This window comes from Porites lutea, chromosome 1, assembly GCF_958299795.1.
Source record: "Porites lutea chromosome 1, jaPorLute2.1, whole genome shotgun sequence".
Lineage (NCBI taxonomy): Eukaryota > Metazoa > Cnidaria > Anthozoa > Scleractinia > Poritidae > Porites > Porites lutea.
The window spans coordinates 5003928-5018967 of record NC_133201.1 but is presented as its reverse complement, the minus strand read 5'-3'; the positions used below and the strand labels follow the sequence as shown (position 1 = coordinate 5018967).

Sequence of the window (15040 nt, the reverse complement as noted above, 5' to 3'; positions counted from 1 at the left end):
GGCTTGTTGTGTTGTTATGGCTACCTTGGAACATGTTGCGAACATCGAAAAGAGTCAAAGAAAACCACAAATGGTTCTTTTTATTATTATTTTATAAAATTATATTTTAGTATTGTAAGTAAACACCAATACGTTGTTCCTAGCTACAATATAAAAATGCATTTGAAGTAAGCACTGAAATACATAGTTTAGTTATTAACGATTTATGATATTCAGCTGTATCTTCTGACCTTATATCGTTATTTTCTGTTACAAAAAGTACTTATCTCAGTCAAGATCCGGCTCTCTCAGATATATCCAAGTATTGGATAGACTTGACTTTATTGTAGTTTCCACGAACCAGCTCAAAAATTAGTTTACTTTGATTAGGTAGTTTATCGGAGCACAGAATGTTGATTCAGTACCTTCCGTTTATGGTCTCAGAGTCATCCGACTATTTAAGACATCACGAGTTTAACTTAACAGATGAAGTTTTACCCTAGGTACATTAAATGTGTGCGCAGAAAAGGCTCTAGCTGCACGTTCTTCTCCCCGCTTCACTGGTCTTTTGTTCTAACAGATATACAAAAACAGTACATGTACATGTAAAATGCTGTTCTTGGCGTAAACCTGTGATCACACTAACGTTGATAACCTCCTTGTCCTTCAGATCACTGCAGGTATTTCGAGCTAAAAGAATCGTTCAATATCTCGGGTATTACGAGGTTTAAAGGGTTCAAACAAGCCTAGAAAGGTTTTGAGCTCAGTTTGCGTTTCTTTGTATATTCCTTAAAGGATGTGGATAACTTCGAATTTATGACTATCATAACTTTTTGTTATCCTGTGCAAGTTCGTTTCTGAATTCAAATATCAGTCTCGAGCGTGATTTTTGAGATTGTTTAATTTAAGCTAGAAGCGCTTACTCAGGCGGCGATATCGTGATTCTATTTGTGCTAATGTTTTATTTGATTTTGTAAATCCTTAGTTTATAACCCTTAGTAGTAAACGGCCTTTGTGTACTTCATTTTGTGCTAGATATATGATACAATGTTTATGGTGTGGGGTGTTTAGCGTAATTTAAAAAAAGTCAATTGTCCTCAAATCTACTTGAAACTTCAGCGACGTCGAAGAACTCTACAAAATGCGTGATTCGCCGGTAGGTCGTAAAGCATTCTGGATACTCAGGGGCCTGAGTGACTTCGCCTGCTTGGTCTTGTGGGATAGCTTGGTACCAGGTGTCTTCCGGCTGTGATGGCACTGCTAAAGATTCCTGGCTCGTAATGCTTGGAGGTGGTGAATCACAGGTCAGTGACCTGCAACCGGCAAAGGATATGCACTAAGCAATCACATAACTTGGAAGCATTAACAAGCACCTCTGCTCAAGGCAGGTGCCTGAGAAAAACGGGAATTGATGAGTCCATTTTCGCCCTCCTGGCGGGCATGACTACAAGATTCAAAGGCTACAGTTATTATCTGTTTATCAGAGGTTCAGCAGGTTCCGATCAGATCATAGTTTGCTGATTTCTCACAAAAGTCGTTTAGGTCCGCTTTCCATTCACCCGTTACTCTAATATGGTGATGATTACATGAAAAAAAAAAGAAGAAGAAAAAGAAAATAAAAAAAACAGTTCATCATTTAGTGTAAAAAACTGAATTCTTACTTGATGATGGTTGAGTCAGGCTCAGACGCGTCTTGTTCCTAAGACGGAAAAATGTCAAAAAACAATAAATAAATGAAAATTGCAGTGATAATGGAAGTTTTGCAATTTTGGCAAAATTTGTTCCGCTAAATATTCTGCTACATTCACTGGGTGTTGTGTAGTGGCAGAAAGCAGTAGCATGCGACTTTTCGCTCCAGGTTTTTGTATGAGACGCAAGTTGAGTAATTTTGTGTCGCTTCCTTTCCCCAGGATAACCTTCCACCGCATCCTTGGGGACCCCATCAACGTAATATTGCGATGGGTTGGGGGAGAACAGGGAAGACCTGCAATAGACGCCCACCAGTGTAGCAATACTCGTAAATGTTCTTTTCTAAAACTGTTGTTTCTAAGGGTGATGCATTGTCTATAGTTTATCATGCATTCTCTCTGTAGATCGACAACAAAAAAAGCCACTAGATGTTATAAATTCCCGAATTAAAGCGCGATCCTTTAGTCAGTGTCGAGGGCGAAGTCGAAACATCATGGTGGCATCGACAGGATTTCCCTCCGGTGTTCTTGAAGTTCTATTCAGCTTTTATAGAAGCGAGGTGGAATTCTGCTTTCGAAAGGCATAGAAGCAGGTCACTTTTGATCATATGAATATAACGGCGGAGTAAGGTCGAAAATTTTCGGGTTTCTCGGAAATCTTCAGAAATCTTCGGTAGTATTCGGAATCTTCAGCAGTCTTCGAAAATCTTATGACATAATCGGAGATTGTCGGAAATGGGTTGTTAACTCCTTAATATACTAAACAAAATAATATTGGCCTTTTGAAGCCGTTTTTGTTTCTTTCAGGCAAATATTTACTGTTATAGTAAATCTTTTGCTGTTTCGTGTTACAGAGCCAAAAAATTAAGTGTTTAGTATTATCGAGGTGTCCCAATATTCAGACCGTCAAAAGAGTACAGAGTACTTACCTCTGGATTATATTCGGTGAAGTCTGGCATCTCCAGGTCTTGTGGCTCCATAGCAGTGCTATATTAATTAAACAATACGGAATTGGTACACAAGCCTGCATTAAATCGGACTTTATAATATTTCTCTGAAAACAAACTTACAATTTGTTTTCCATGTTTGTAAACAGCTCCAGTGCAATGGCTATCCTCTTTAACATCAGGTAATTGTTGAATCCACAAATCTGTCAAAACAAATCATGCAGTCAACGCTGTAGTAATAGAGACCTTTAGCTTCGAGGACGAGAAATACTACCAGTTTTTTTTCGCGTATTGTCAAAAAATAGACAGCACGGAATTCTTCATTGTACTTTTTTTCACCAGGAAAGTTAGCACTGTTATCGTTATTGAAGGAGGTTGAGCCCTCTCCCGATTGCAAAATGCTAAAACTTCAAACATTTGATAACTTGTTCCCGCCACTACGACACTCGCGCTAAAACTCGTAGTAGAATGACGACGGCTACCATGTTTTCCCGCCAAATTGACGCTACCTCACGAGCGAGCACTACTTACTTTTGAAAAAATTTCGTACTCGAAGTCGTTCTCGTCTTCGAAAGCTCTTTAATGAACCCTTCCCTAAAACGGACACCCTAAAAAAATTGTCCGGACCCGTGTAAACTGGGTGTGGCTTAAGCTTCCTAGTGTGACCACTGTGTAGCAATCATGGCTTATTATGAATGCATACCTTCAGATTATACACTGTACTGTCTTCTTTTGTCATCTTTGGACCAAAGCACTGTAAGTCATGAACACCTACAATACCAGCCAGGCCTTGATCATCTAAACAACAAATTTGGCCAACGTCAGACGCTAAACTTTTCATGAGTGAGTCAAACTTGATTCTAATTTTACAAGTAATTTTAGAAGCACTCTTTTTTTTTGTTATTCGCCATGTTCGCGCCATTCTGCCTTACCTACGACATTTAACTTTACCAGCGACCCGAAAAATTGGTTTCTTAAGCCGACCGATATCAATAAAAGTACGCTCGTTGATTTAGACACAGATCTTGGTTAGCCGAATTTCTTAGACGGTCTTAAGCCGCTACACCTAAAATTGTCACTTTTCCGTCTAAATCATAGTCGTTCCAAAGCTGAATTCACGACTGGGCTTTGCGGGAATAACCGTACTGAACGATTTCAAAATGAAGTACAAAAATTAGTCATCCTTTGTAACCAATTCCCTAGACGTCGAAATTTAGAATCGACTCATGTAAAGTTCCACGTTTGAGCCTGCCCTTTCTCCCCCTTCTTTCAAGTTAAATTTAACTTGGGCCTAAAATTTGTTGATTCTAACGCTATCTGTTTTTACCATTATTGTACCAAAGTCAGCAGCGGTAATTGCCGTTAAGAATGGGGAATTGGAAATTACAACTGGAAATTCAAAGGGTTTGCGCCATCGTAGAAAATATGGGCTGTGGTTTGAGGCAATGGAATTCTCCTGTTCGTTCTCTTTTTGAATCCTTCCCCCTAGAAGGTCAAATTCCATTTTTAAATGTTTATGCGCGAGATTTTCAGATGGGTGACCGATTTGTGCATACCACGATTAAGGCTTGTTTACCAGTGATGCCCTACTAAAAGTTGCATCGACCGTTGACAAAAAAGAAGTAGGCGATCTTTTATTAGCATATTTGAAAGGAAACTCAAATAAGCGAGTCAATTTATTTTAAAAAGATGTCTTAAAGTAAGTGTTTAATTACAGAAAATTTCTGGCTATGTCAGAGGGGGCGAAAAGAAAAGAGTAACGAACCAATAATATGCAAGTAAACGGCGTACTTATCACTATAGACTAATTTCGATATGTTAAAATTCATGATTGGCTCCTAGGCTTGGAGGAAAAAAAGAAAAAATTGTTTTATTCATCTCTGAACCTTGAGGTTATTTCTCTTGTGTTATTTCCTCACGCTTTGGCGCCAAGTATAAATTTTATCATATTAAAATTGTCTTATAGTGATATCAATTACTGCCCATTTTCTTCCATGCCTTCCGTCATGGAACAAGATGAGGAAAGATCCTGTAACTAGGTCTCCATGGTAACATATGAACTCACTTCCTTTATTCTTTCTCTTTTTGCCTGGACGACTAATGGCTTCCAGTTCCTGTTTTGAGTCCCGGCCAGGGCATGCGCACACCCGGACATTGACGTAGCACCTTCCCAATACTGCGCTCCCCGACCTGGTAACGAGAGATCAAAGCATTAATTCGTAAAGGTAATGTTACACGGGACGATTCACAACGATGATTTTTAACACAACACAGCGCCGCAATGTTGGGACAATGCTGCAACCATTCGAAACAATCTCGCAACAATGTTGGTAGGCTGTGTTGCACTAACATTAACATTACCTAAACTGGCTGTAAAGAAGACTTTTAAATAAGGGTACCTATGGTGAGATTTGAGTGTAAAAGAGCAAGACAAGGTCGAGAGAAAGATGGCGGGAAAGAGCAGTGAGCAGTTCAAACACTACAGTGACCATATACTTACAGATTTTCCAGTGTAAAGATGATTTGAATGGGCCGTCTGTTAAGTCCACCACATGAATTGTTACAGATGAAGTAAAACAGCTCATGGACTCCAAGTTCCTCATTTGCTTCAGCTGTTTATGAACAAAGAAAAGAAAGAGAAAGATTGAAAAATGGCCAAATCAGTAGTTGACTGAGAAAAGTAACTTTAACCAAGAAATTTGATCATATCACCCCTGTATTGATTCAACTGCATTGGTTACCTGTTCACTTTCGGATTCTTTTTAAAGTTTTATTGTTAGTTTATAAGGCGCTAAATGGTATGGCACCATTATATATCACGGAATTACTTAGTTATCGTACATGTTCACGTACGCTACGCTCTACTGATCAAAAACATCTGGCAGTTCCGAAGTCAAGACTTAAAACATACGGAGACAGGGCCTTTTCCGTTGCTGCACCTAAACTCTGGAATGAGCTGCCATTAGATCTTAAAAGGTTTAGCTACAATTAATTTATTCAAGAAACACTTAAAGACTGATCTTTTTAAAAAAGCATATAATGTTTAACTTTTTGATAATTTAGAATAGGATTTATTATGATATTTTTATAAATAAGACTGCTAATAGGTTTTTAATTTATTCATATTTTATTACCAGTGGGATCTTTTTAATTATTTTAATATTATGAATTGTAAAGCGCTTTGGTCAATTAGTGGAGTTAGCGCTATATAAATTATGTTATGTTGTTATGTTAAAAGTAAGCTGCTTTTATAATAACTTGGTTGTTTGTAAAATGAAGACGAAATGAATGCGTAATAAGAGAAATATCGATTTGTCATGTAAATGTTAGCACCTTTGCAATGCGGGTAAACTTTTTTTTTTGCAGCTATCGTAGTAGATGGCACGTATAGTAATAATACATTACCCCGCCTTTGTTCATTTGGGTCTTCCATAAATAGCTCAGATTTACATCCATTGAAAGTCGCACGCGTGTCAGAAAACAAAAACACTGTCCTCATCTATACTATCCTAAAACTAGCTCTGGCCCACAAAAGCGAGAAGGCCTGAATTTCAACAGGTCCTGTAAAATTCTCATAGTTGATGAGTGTTAATGAATTTGAATGTTACAGCGATAAGTACACTTTCTTATACCCAGCAAAATGATCTCACTCTTCTATTTCTTGGCGCATTTCCGAGGAAATTTCATCTAAAAATCCTTCCGTAAACACGTCCCATGTGGCGATTCGAAGGCAGGCTCGAAGGCTCACCTGTGGGTGGTGCTCGCAGCGGTATCCTCACAGAGTGCCTGGTGGTTTGGGGACATTCCTCGTAAAAGGCCTCTTGATTGTCACAGCGAAGGAAATGACCGGTAGCTGGGGAGCCTATTCAAAAATTTCACAGTCAATCATTTGAGCCATGCGTCGTTGAAACAATAAAAAGCTTTGCAATTTTTATTACAACTATAGAATTATATCATCCAAATAGTAGTGTCGACGAAATCGGCTAGTAGAGACTTTTAATCCAAGGCAAGCAGAACAGTTTAGTAAAGCGTCGTCAGTTTGTTGTTCCAGGCTCTGGCATCGAAGGCGCTTGGGTAAATCGGATAGGATGACGAGGGTAACTAAGATGCATAGAGTGAATCCACTCCTCAGAAGTCATTTTTCGGTGAAGCCAGTGGTAGAGTTGCGCCATGTCAGCAGTTTTCTCAGGCTAGAAATATTGTATCTTTTATTTTGAGTTGTAAGTTGTGGTGCGGTCTTAAGAGTTTTTTTTATTAATATTTTTACCTGAGTATTCTTCAGTATGATTACGACAACAGCGCACAACATCCTTCGCATGTTCCGGCTGCCTGAACACGGGCATTGCTCGGATGAACGCTCCAGAAGGAGGGGGACCTGAGATTGAATTAAAGCAAATGTGGAAAATTTAAGTGATTGTTTCATTAAAATAATGACCTGGTCTTAAGAAAATGCTTTGTAAGTCGAAAACCTTTTTAAAAGGAGGCCTTTCGCTATCTTATGCTCCCCACGAATACAAAAAAAGACATGCACAACAACGAAAAGGTACTGACCAGTCGTTAAAAATCTGATCGGGCAAGGTGTCTTTGACTTGATGTAAAGCTTTTTCTGTGTAACGGAGTACTGCAAATACAAGTTGCCATGTAAATTAGTAAATTTGCACAATCCCACAGACAAAACAACGGCTTCATGTTTTCCCGCCCTTTGTTCGCTTTTTGATCTTACAGTTTTTACTTTCCCGCGTGAATGTTGCTGATTATCAGTGGTTCTTTGACGCTTGGAGCCAACTGAATTTCTCGTTTTGAAACTGAGAGTTTTTGGAACTCGGAAATGACCCATTGTTTTTTTTCTTTCTCCTTATGTTGGTACAAGCTGCTTGCTCACTTCACGTAACAACTTATTGTTGACGTTTTAAAAATGTCAAAGAAGTGGTCACAGGTTAATTTATTGAAGGCATTTCGTTTGTTTTACTTGCCATACTGAATCTACATCAGTAGCGCTATTTAAAATTTGCGGGGAAACCTCTATAGACACCGGGTGCTAAAGGGGGAGAGACATGCCAATCAAGGGGAAATATATCCAAACTTAAGGAAATATGCAGCTGCTGCAAAAACATGCTCAGGAAAACTTGCAAATCGCCACAATTTAAGAGAGGCAAACTTCAAGTTGGCTTATACTTACAATCCAGTCTGGATTTGCCACTTTCTTGGGCTGTTGAAAAGAAAAAAAAGCCAACTTTAAATTTGTACACGCCCTAAATGTCTTTTTTTTTCAGTTTTTAAGGTGACTCGACCCAGTTTTTTTGGGGGGGTACCCTCCTACTTTGAAGCTCTGTGGTATCCCCACCTTTACTTTTATCGTAAGTCTAACACATAGAATGGATAACATATAGATCAGTCTACAATATAACATAAAATTTTTGGCGATCGGAGTAAATGTCACGTGGTTATAATGCCACACCCCTTTGAAGTCTGAGTCGAAAATCTGCTGTTGCCGGCATTTTTTCTTGAAAATCTCTCGGCTACACATAGTGCGCATTAGTGCCTTGCGCTGAACAGAGTTTCACCAAAATCGCAAAGACCCAATTCGAGAAATTCAGCGGTTTCCAAATTTAGGTCATAATTTATGCGAAAATGATAAGCAAACTTTACACGGATTATATCTAATAAACTATGAGATTCATCCCTTTATTTTGGGCATCGTTATAACAGATGGGTCCTTGCAAGTCAGCAAAACGCTTTAGGGCCTTGTAAATGCGCGCGATTTCGAGCAAAGGAAACATATAGAAATTATAGTTTTCGCTATTTGTTGACGTTTGTCAGCGTTTAAGAGTCTTTCTCACGAAAAAAGCATTTTCTTAAAAATTCGTAGTTTTTTTTCCTTCCAATTTTTTCAGGGCCACAATTGATTAACTAACTACCCGGACTCTGAATTTCATGGTCATTGAAAAACTGTGACATTATCTTCTATAAGCCCAAACTTGAGTAAACATTGAAGATTTTTAGCGTTTTGGCTGAGTTTGTGCTTTGGGAGTTGTCTATTGTTTCTAGTCTGTCATTATACAGCATTCTTGTTCAGCACGCGTGCAATGACCACGCTTGGCTGACTTCCGAATGCTCACCGAGATATTCCCGTCACGAGTTGGTTTGATTATTGGCTTGCATTAAACATATGAAAAAATGATATTTTTTTAATAGTAAGTAGATTTGGTGTGTAGCACTTCTTGATTTTTTTGCAAAGGCATAAGAAGCACGAGAATTGATTAAAAATTGTGAGTTAAACCTGTATGTATCAAGCCATGGCCTGTCTCACTGTACCAAACTGATCATATGTCGGTGAGCATTCGGAAGTCAGCCAAGCGCGGTCATTGCACGCGTGCTGAACAAGAATGCTGTATAATGACAGACTAGAAACAATAGACAACTCCCAAAACACAAACTCAGCCAAAACGCTAAAAATCTTCAATGTTTACTCAAGTTTGGGCTTATAGAAGATAATATCACAGTTTTTCAATGACCATGAAATTCAGAGTCCGGGTAGTTAGTTAATCAATTGTGGCCCTGAAAAAATTGGAAGGAAAAAAAACTACGAATTTTTAAGAAAATGCTTTTTTCGTGAGAAAGACTCTTAAACGCTGACAAACGTCAACAAATAGCGAAAACTATAATTTCTATATGTTTCCTTTGCTCGAAATCGCGCGCATTTACAAGGCCCTAAAGCGTTTTGCTGACTTGCAAGGACCCATCTGTTATAAGGATGCTCAAAATAAAGAGATGAATCTCATAGTTTATTAGATATAATCCGTGTAAAGTTTGCTTATCATTTTCGCATAAATTATGACCTAAATTTGGAAACCGCTGAATTTCTCGAATTGGGTCTTTGCGATTTTGGTGAAACTCTGTTCAGCGCAAGGCACTAATGCGCACTATGTGTAGCCGAGAGATTTTCACGAAAAAATGCCTGCAACAGCAGATTTTCGACTCAGACCTCAAAGGGGCGTGGCATTATACCCACGTGACATTTACTCCGATCGCCAAAAATTTTATGTTATATTGTAGATTGATCTATATGTTATCCATTCTATGTGTTAGACTTACGATAAAAGTAAAGGTGGGGATACCAGAGAGCTTCAAAGTAGGAGGGTACTCCCCCAAAAAAACTGGGTCGAGTCACCTTAAACTTAACTTGCGAAGTCACTGGTGAACATGACAGGTAAATGATTTTAATGACAAATTACCTGGGTCTCGAGAACCATTCTAAAATTGTAATCACCATTGAACTCGTTTCTGGTTATGGAAAGAGGAGAGTCACTGTGAGGCACTTAATAAACCATCGTACTCAATTATTTACTTGTCTAGTGTAAGTTCTGAGCCTGACCTTAATCTTAAATCTTATAAAAGATTGGGGGGGGGGGGGGGGGGAGTGGGGGGTGGGTGGTTAAGCCCAAAGGTTTCTGGCCAACTTTTACGAGAAAAACGTGTAGCCAGAACCTACTGTCTTCAATAACAAACATTGGTTTCGATATGCATTAACTATAATTATATGTAGAAGCGTTTGTACCTTAATCATGAAAAGACTCTGCTGTTTTGTGTACAACTGAATTTTTGTTAAAATTAAGATAGTGGCCAAGAGGGCGAGTTTAGAATGACGTCACGGGTTCCCTGGTCCCCACCTGCCGGTTATGTCCCATATCGTAATACGTACATTATCTTGGAGAACGCCTTACATGCACAGGATTTCTTTTAACCGTTTAATCTTTGCGAAATATTCAGTAAAAGACCAAGGGGCTGGGGGATCCATCTGCCCTCTCTAACTCCTCTGGAACCAAGTTACATTATACTATTTGCGGTTAGTTTATGGCAGATGTCCACTGCTGAATGTCATTCAATTATCCAGGGCTACTCATCTTCTTACAGGCACCTGTGATGTACGTACACGTTACCTAGGTTACTTACATGCTGGGTGACGTAACGTGGGGAGGTGATAGATTCATAAGTGTTTGTGGCGGGAACCTGGCGCTGTTTGGTGTTAGAGGCTCAACGAATTCTGGGAAAACGTCGTCTTCGGTGGGAATAAGCAAATTTTCTGGCTGAAAAATGGAGTTAACTTATAGTCACTACTTATGAACGTTGTTTGGGGTTAACGAATGACATGTGCTACTTGAAGATTTTAAACTTTACAGGTGATTGCATTTTCTTGATTGAGTAGTATTTTGCCATTAGTGAGAGCTTCAACACTTTTATATTTTCCTCGCCTATCGACCAGTGGTTTCAAACTGTAGGACTCGTTAATAACTAATGACAATTTTCTCCTGATAATTATACATTTTGACATGATTTTTTCTTCAATAAAATTAAGAAATTTGCTCTGATTAATTGTACACATAGCGCCGATGCCCACTTACAAAAAAACCTGCCAAGGGAATCCCACGTACAAGGGAGATGGCAAAAGGTTTAAAGTTGTATGTATGGATTAATGGTGTACAGTGATTGGAATATTGTATCTAAACGCCTTTGAACTTTAAGATTCATGTCAGGGTGAGATGATAAGACCTGTAATAGCACTCAAAAATCATTTCCTTCTGTGGCGCATATGCTTAAATTTCAAAATGTTGGCGCAATGTTGCAATGGCGAAAAAAAGAAATAAAAATCGACTTATGTACATTATTATCGATTGCACGGCGTGCGCTCACTTTGAAAGTTGCGAAAGGAGTTTAATAGCACCCTGAAAATTTTAATTGTTTCTTCTTCGGACTAAATTACAGCTGAAAATATTACAGGAATAATATAAAAGGCTAAATTACCGGTTCAGGAGAGAAGTGTATTTGCTCCTCGTGAAACTGCTCTGGTTGCATAGGTTCTGAAAACAAATAATACATAAAAAGATAGATTTGTTGTGTTGGCTTTCGCAGGTGACGTTACTTTAAGCCTTTATTAACTGATGTTGGTTACTTTAAAACGTTTCGTATTTTATAAATAGCAGTGCATTTAGTGGACATCTGCTTTATTTCTACCAATTGTAAAGCGCTTATTCCAATGCACAACAGAATTTCCTTTTAATGAAGCATGATACCCTTCTGAATCTCTAGTTGTAGACAATACAACGTTACCGCAAAAACTTTTAGAGTCCGAAACAATTGAAGTTATACTGCGATATGTTTCTTCAGCCTTTCCAAAAATCCAAGCTGAACTTCGGGCTGATCTTACTTCCAAAAATCGAAAGGGAAAGAATTCATGACAAAATTTAGAGACGACGTTTAACTAAATCAAACTTAACATTTTTAAGATGCACTATATGTTACAGGCGCGCAAGGCCTGAGGCTCACGCAAAAAACATTGCGGTTTCTGCTTTTCGTGCGGCTAAGCCCGACTTCCTCAAAACGAAAAAAATGCCCATTTGTTTCATTTCATGTGTCCAAAAAAACTTACTGCTCTCTATTTTACCGCATTTTCTCTATCAAACGCCTCTACTTATTCCAAAGCATGCGATGATTTGAAAGCGCAGTTTGCCATTCCTGGAAGACCTTGATGTCAGAAGAAAAGGCTGTGTTCATTTTAATCGCTATTTTGAAAAGAATAAAGCCGAGTATCTTGCCCTTATATAAATTAAGTTTACCGTACCAAAAATTAATGCTTTCGGAGGTTATTTACAACTTTCGCTGTCTGTAAGACTGACGAGATTCTTAAATTGACGAACTTCCCATAAGAGACTTGAAAGATTCTCATGGATCACTTTTACCCTGTGAAAAAATTGTTTTTAATGATACCCTGTAATTACCAACAGTCAGTCTATCATCCTGTTTTCATTTTCAGCTTTGGGTCATTCGTTGGTGATTTTTCATGTGTTACGCCCAAAATTACACACATTTATCACATTAAAAGAGTGATAGGTTTGAAAGGATATAGATGCCTTTATAATTAGCTGAACAAACTAGAAACAAGGTTAACTAACAAATTGATTACATAATCAGTCCTTTTAAGCATAACAAGACTGTCTCTTTTTATCTGATTTTTTGGATGACACGCGCCCCGTTAATTCTTTGAAACATTTACTGTTACTTTTCATAGAATCATCCAATTAAAGCTAAACGTTAAGGCGCGGCTGACACTCCAACGTCATATGTGAATGCTCCATACACACGCTATAGATAGCCGATTGTTTTTTTCTGCAGTTCAAAAGCACAACACCTTCAAATATGATACGCTTACTTAGTTGTACAATGAAACTTTTTGTTCCAAATATAGAAATTAAAGAAAGAAAACAATGGTTGTCAAAAAAGGATATATCCTGTCACGGATTGCTTTCAAATTCTCAAAAAGTGTACATAAAAATGACTTGAAAATTGCTTACGGATGGGTGCATTTGGTACTTAGTCTACGCGACACGCACAAGGGACTTGTTTTCATACAGACAAAAGCCTTCTGATATATTTCATTCATTGTCTGAATTGCTTTAGCTGGACGCGTGTTTTTGTGTGGCTAAGCAATTAATTCCTTTACACAACATTGAGTTGTGGTCATGGATAGTATTTATAGCCTCAGTTCTTCCTTTGAAAATTATACTTCCCTATTTATGTAAATATAGCTAAGATGTTTCTTTTCCGACCCTGGTGATCATAACAATTCCCTGAACTCAGAGTAGCATAAATAAAGACGGTGTGTTAAAGAACGCGCGACATTTGCGGATCATGATACGGTAATCTGATAAAATCGGACTCGTGTCTGCATACAAATTGAAACTAAATCTTTTCGCAGTCTTTTATTCAAGTTACAGATCCAAATATCTGCAGACCCCATCCGAGAGCCTTTTTTATATAGCATTGTCATTGGCTATTTCTTATTTTCGGCGAAAATTGCAACCCTGGAAAGTTTGTTTAGATCTTTTTTTACAAAAGATATACATTGGTAATGCGCGTTACTTAAAAATTCTGAACTCCGACACACCCTTGAAATCGTGGCAGAATTAAAGTAAATTAACTTTTGGTTTTGGTTTAGTGGCGAAAACTAAAAATAACTTTCACAGAGACTTACCAGTCACTTCAAACTTCATATTTCCATCGATCTCTCTGGAGCAGAAAGAAAACAATTTCACAGATCAGATAACCGAAGACTTTTGGTACAAAAGCTGCAGAGGCTGAATGGGGCAACAATAAATATTCGTCTCACGCATGATGTGATCAATGTGGTCTTTTGACGAACCCTAAAAATGAGCACCGAAAAGAAAGAATTGGACAGTCTCTTTCATTACTATTCGTCGTTACTTTGCGGAAAATACAAACTTGGGAACTTTAAAAGTTTTTTTGAGCTTTGCAACGTGCAGAACTTCATAAGACAGAGACCCCCAAACTCTGCGCGAATTAATAAGAACCCAAAAAATTGAATATGCACGGTTAAGCTTACCCCGTAAAGCTTGTAGGACCCGCTCCAGGACTGGGTAAAAACTCAGATATCATGTACTGTTCTGGGTAGTTCCAGGGAAAAGTTTTCATTTCGGCATCAATTTTCTCGTAGAAGTGTGTGTCGCCCATGTTTGCCCTTGCGTTCCAAATAGCTTTGCATCGGGTTCTGCAGAGGTCCTTGAGTATCCCTCTTCCGGGTTACTGTATATAGTAATCACTATTGTATTCTTACGATTTCCGGTGTATAAAATGTCGGCTAGAAAGAAACTTCATAGTAGAACTCTTTTGTTCTTCACTACAACTTACAGCTGACATGTGCCAGTCAAACAACCAACACGAAAATTGCGATACTCATGCTGGAGGCATATTTTGTCGGAGTTTATATCGTCTGGCTCCACTATTCTACTTTGTTCTTTGTGTATGATTAGATCACCTACGGCTCTTTTGTCAGTCGTGGTTTTGTTTCGCCTTCTGTTATGTAGTAAAATCTCGAGTTTTCGAACCTCTCCGTCGATGCTCAGTCGAATCAACACTAACCTCCACTCCTTAACCAAACTCCCTGTTAACCCTCGAATTTTTTTTGAATCCAAAACTTCGAACTAAGTTTTCTCATTTTCCTTGGAGGTTTGAAGGATTCTACTTTATAATATTAACAAGGACTGAAAAGTTTTAAATGGCGTTTTCAGTATCCGTTGAGTCCCAAATCAACAGAAAAAATATGTGAAACATCTATCATGCAATTGATCTTAATGACTACACTCAGAGAAAAAATGGCCTCGGTTGTTACTTTAACAATCGTTAACTTAAAACCCCTCCAATCAAAAAGGAGGACATGTTTGCTTTTACTCGAAACAGAATATAATATCACAATAGATCCTTCAAATAGTATCAGACGTGCTGAAACAAACCTTTTAAACTCTCAATGAATAAGACTGAATTTCTTTAGTTGAACAGTGTCATTATGCACGCAATGCTGACAGTGATTTCACAATTATCATTTTAACGCCAACTATGTTGTCTGAAGCTTTT

At 38.2% G+C, this 15040-nt stretch overlaps 1 protein-coding gene across 2 annotated transcripts; it reads right to left on the bottom strand.

Moving 5' to 3' along the window:
* Positions 1-83: 83 nt before the first annotated feature.
* On the bottom strand, positions 84-14196 carry LOC140934409 (cellular tumor antigen p53-like). Of its 2 annotated transcripts, none has more exons than XM_073384038.1 (16): positions 14013-14196; positions 13644-13678; positions 11417-11472; positions 10568-10701; positions 9850-9898; positions 7794-7823; positions 7166-7235; positions 6882-6989; positions 6363-6476; positions 5115-5226; positions 4680-4804; positions 3318-3412; positions 2738-2817; positions 2597-2654; positions 1641-1678; positions 84-1292 (listed from the first exon to the last, which is right to left on the bottom strand). In XM_073384038.1, exons 1-16 carry the CDS (start codon positions 14138-14140, stop codon positions 1067-1069), a joined length of 1458 nt encoding a protein of 485 aa, XP_073240139.1. In that variant the 5' UTR covers positions 14141-14196; the 3' UTR covers positions 84-1066. The 2 variants fall into 2 exon arrangements, with proteins under 2 accessions (XP_073240139.1, XP_073240146.1); XM_073384045.1 differs by having other exon boundaries at positions 3318-3385.
* Between the last annotated feature and the right edge of the window lie 844 nt (positions 14197-15040).

Excerpts from the sequence above, each read along its gene's own strand:
- LOC140934409 (XM_073384038.1), bottom strand. The coding sequence starts at position 14,140 with ATGGGCGACACACACTTCTACGAGAAAATTGATGCCGAAATGAAAACT. Across the intron at positions 5,227-6,362 it reads GCTGCGAGCACCACCCACAG|CTGAAGCAAATGAGGAACTT; the intron begins GTGAGCCTTCGA and ends GTTCATAAACAG. Across the intron at positions 2,818-3,317 it reads GTACAGTGTATAATCTGAAG|ATTTGTGGATTCAACAATTA; the intron begins GTATGCATTCAT and ends TTGTTTTGACAG.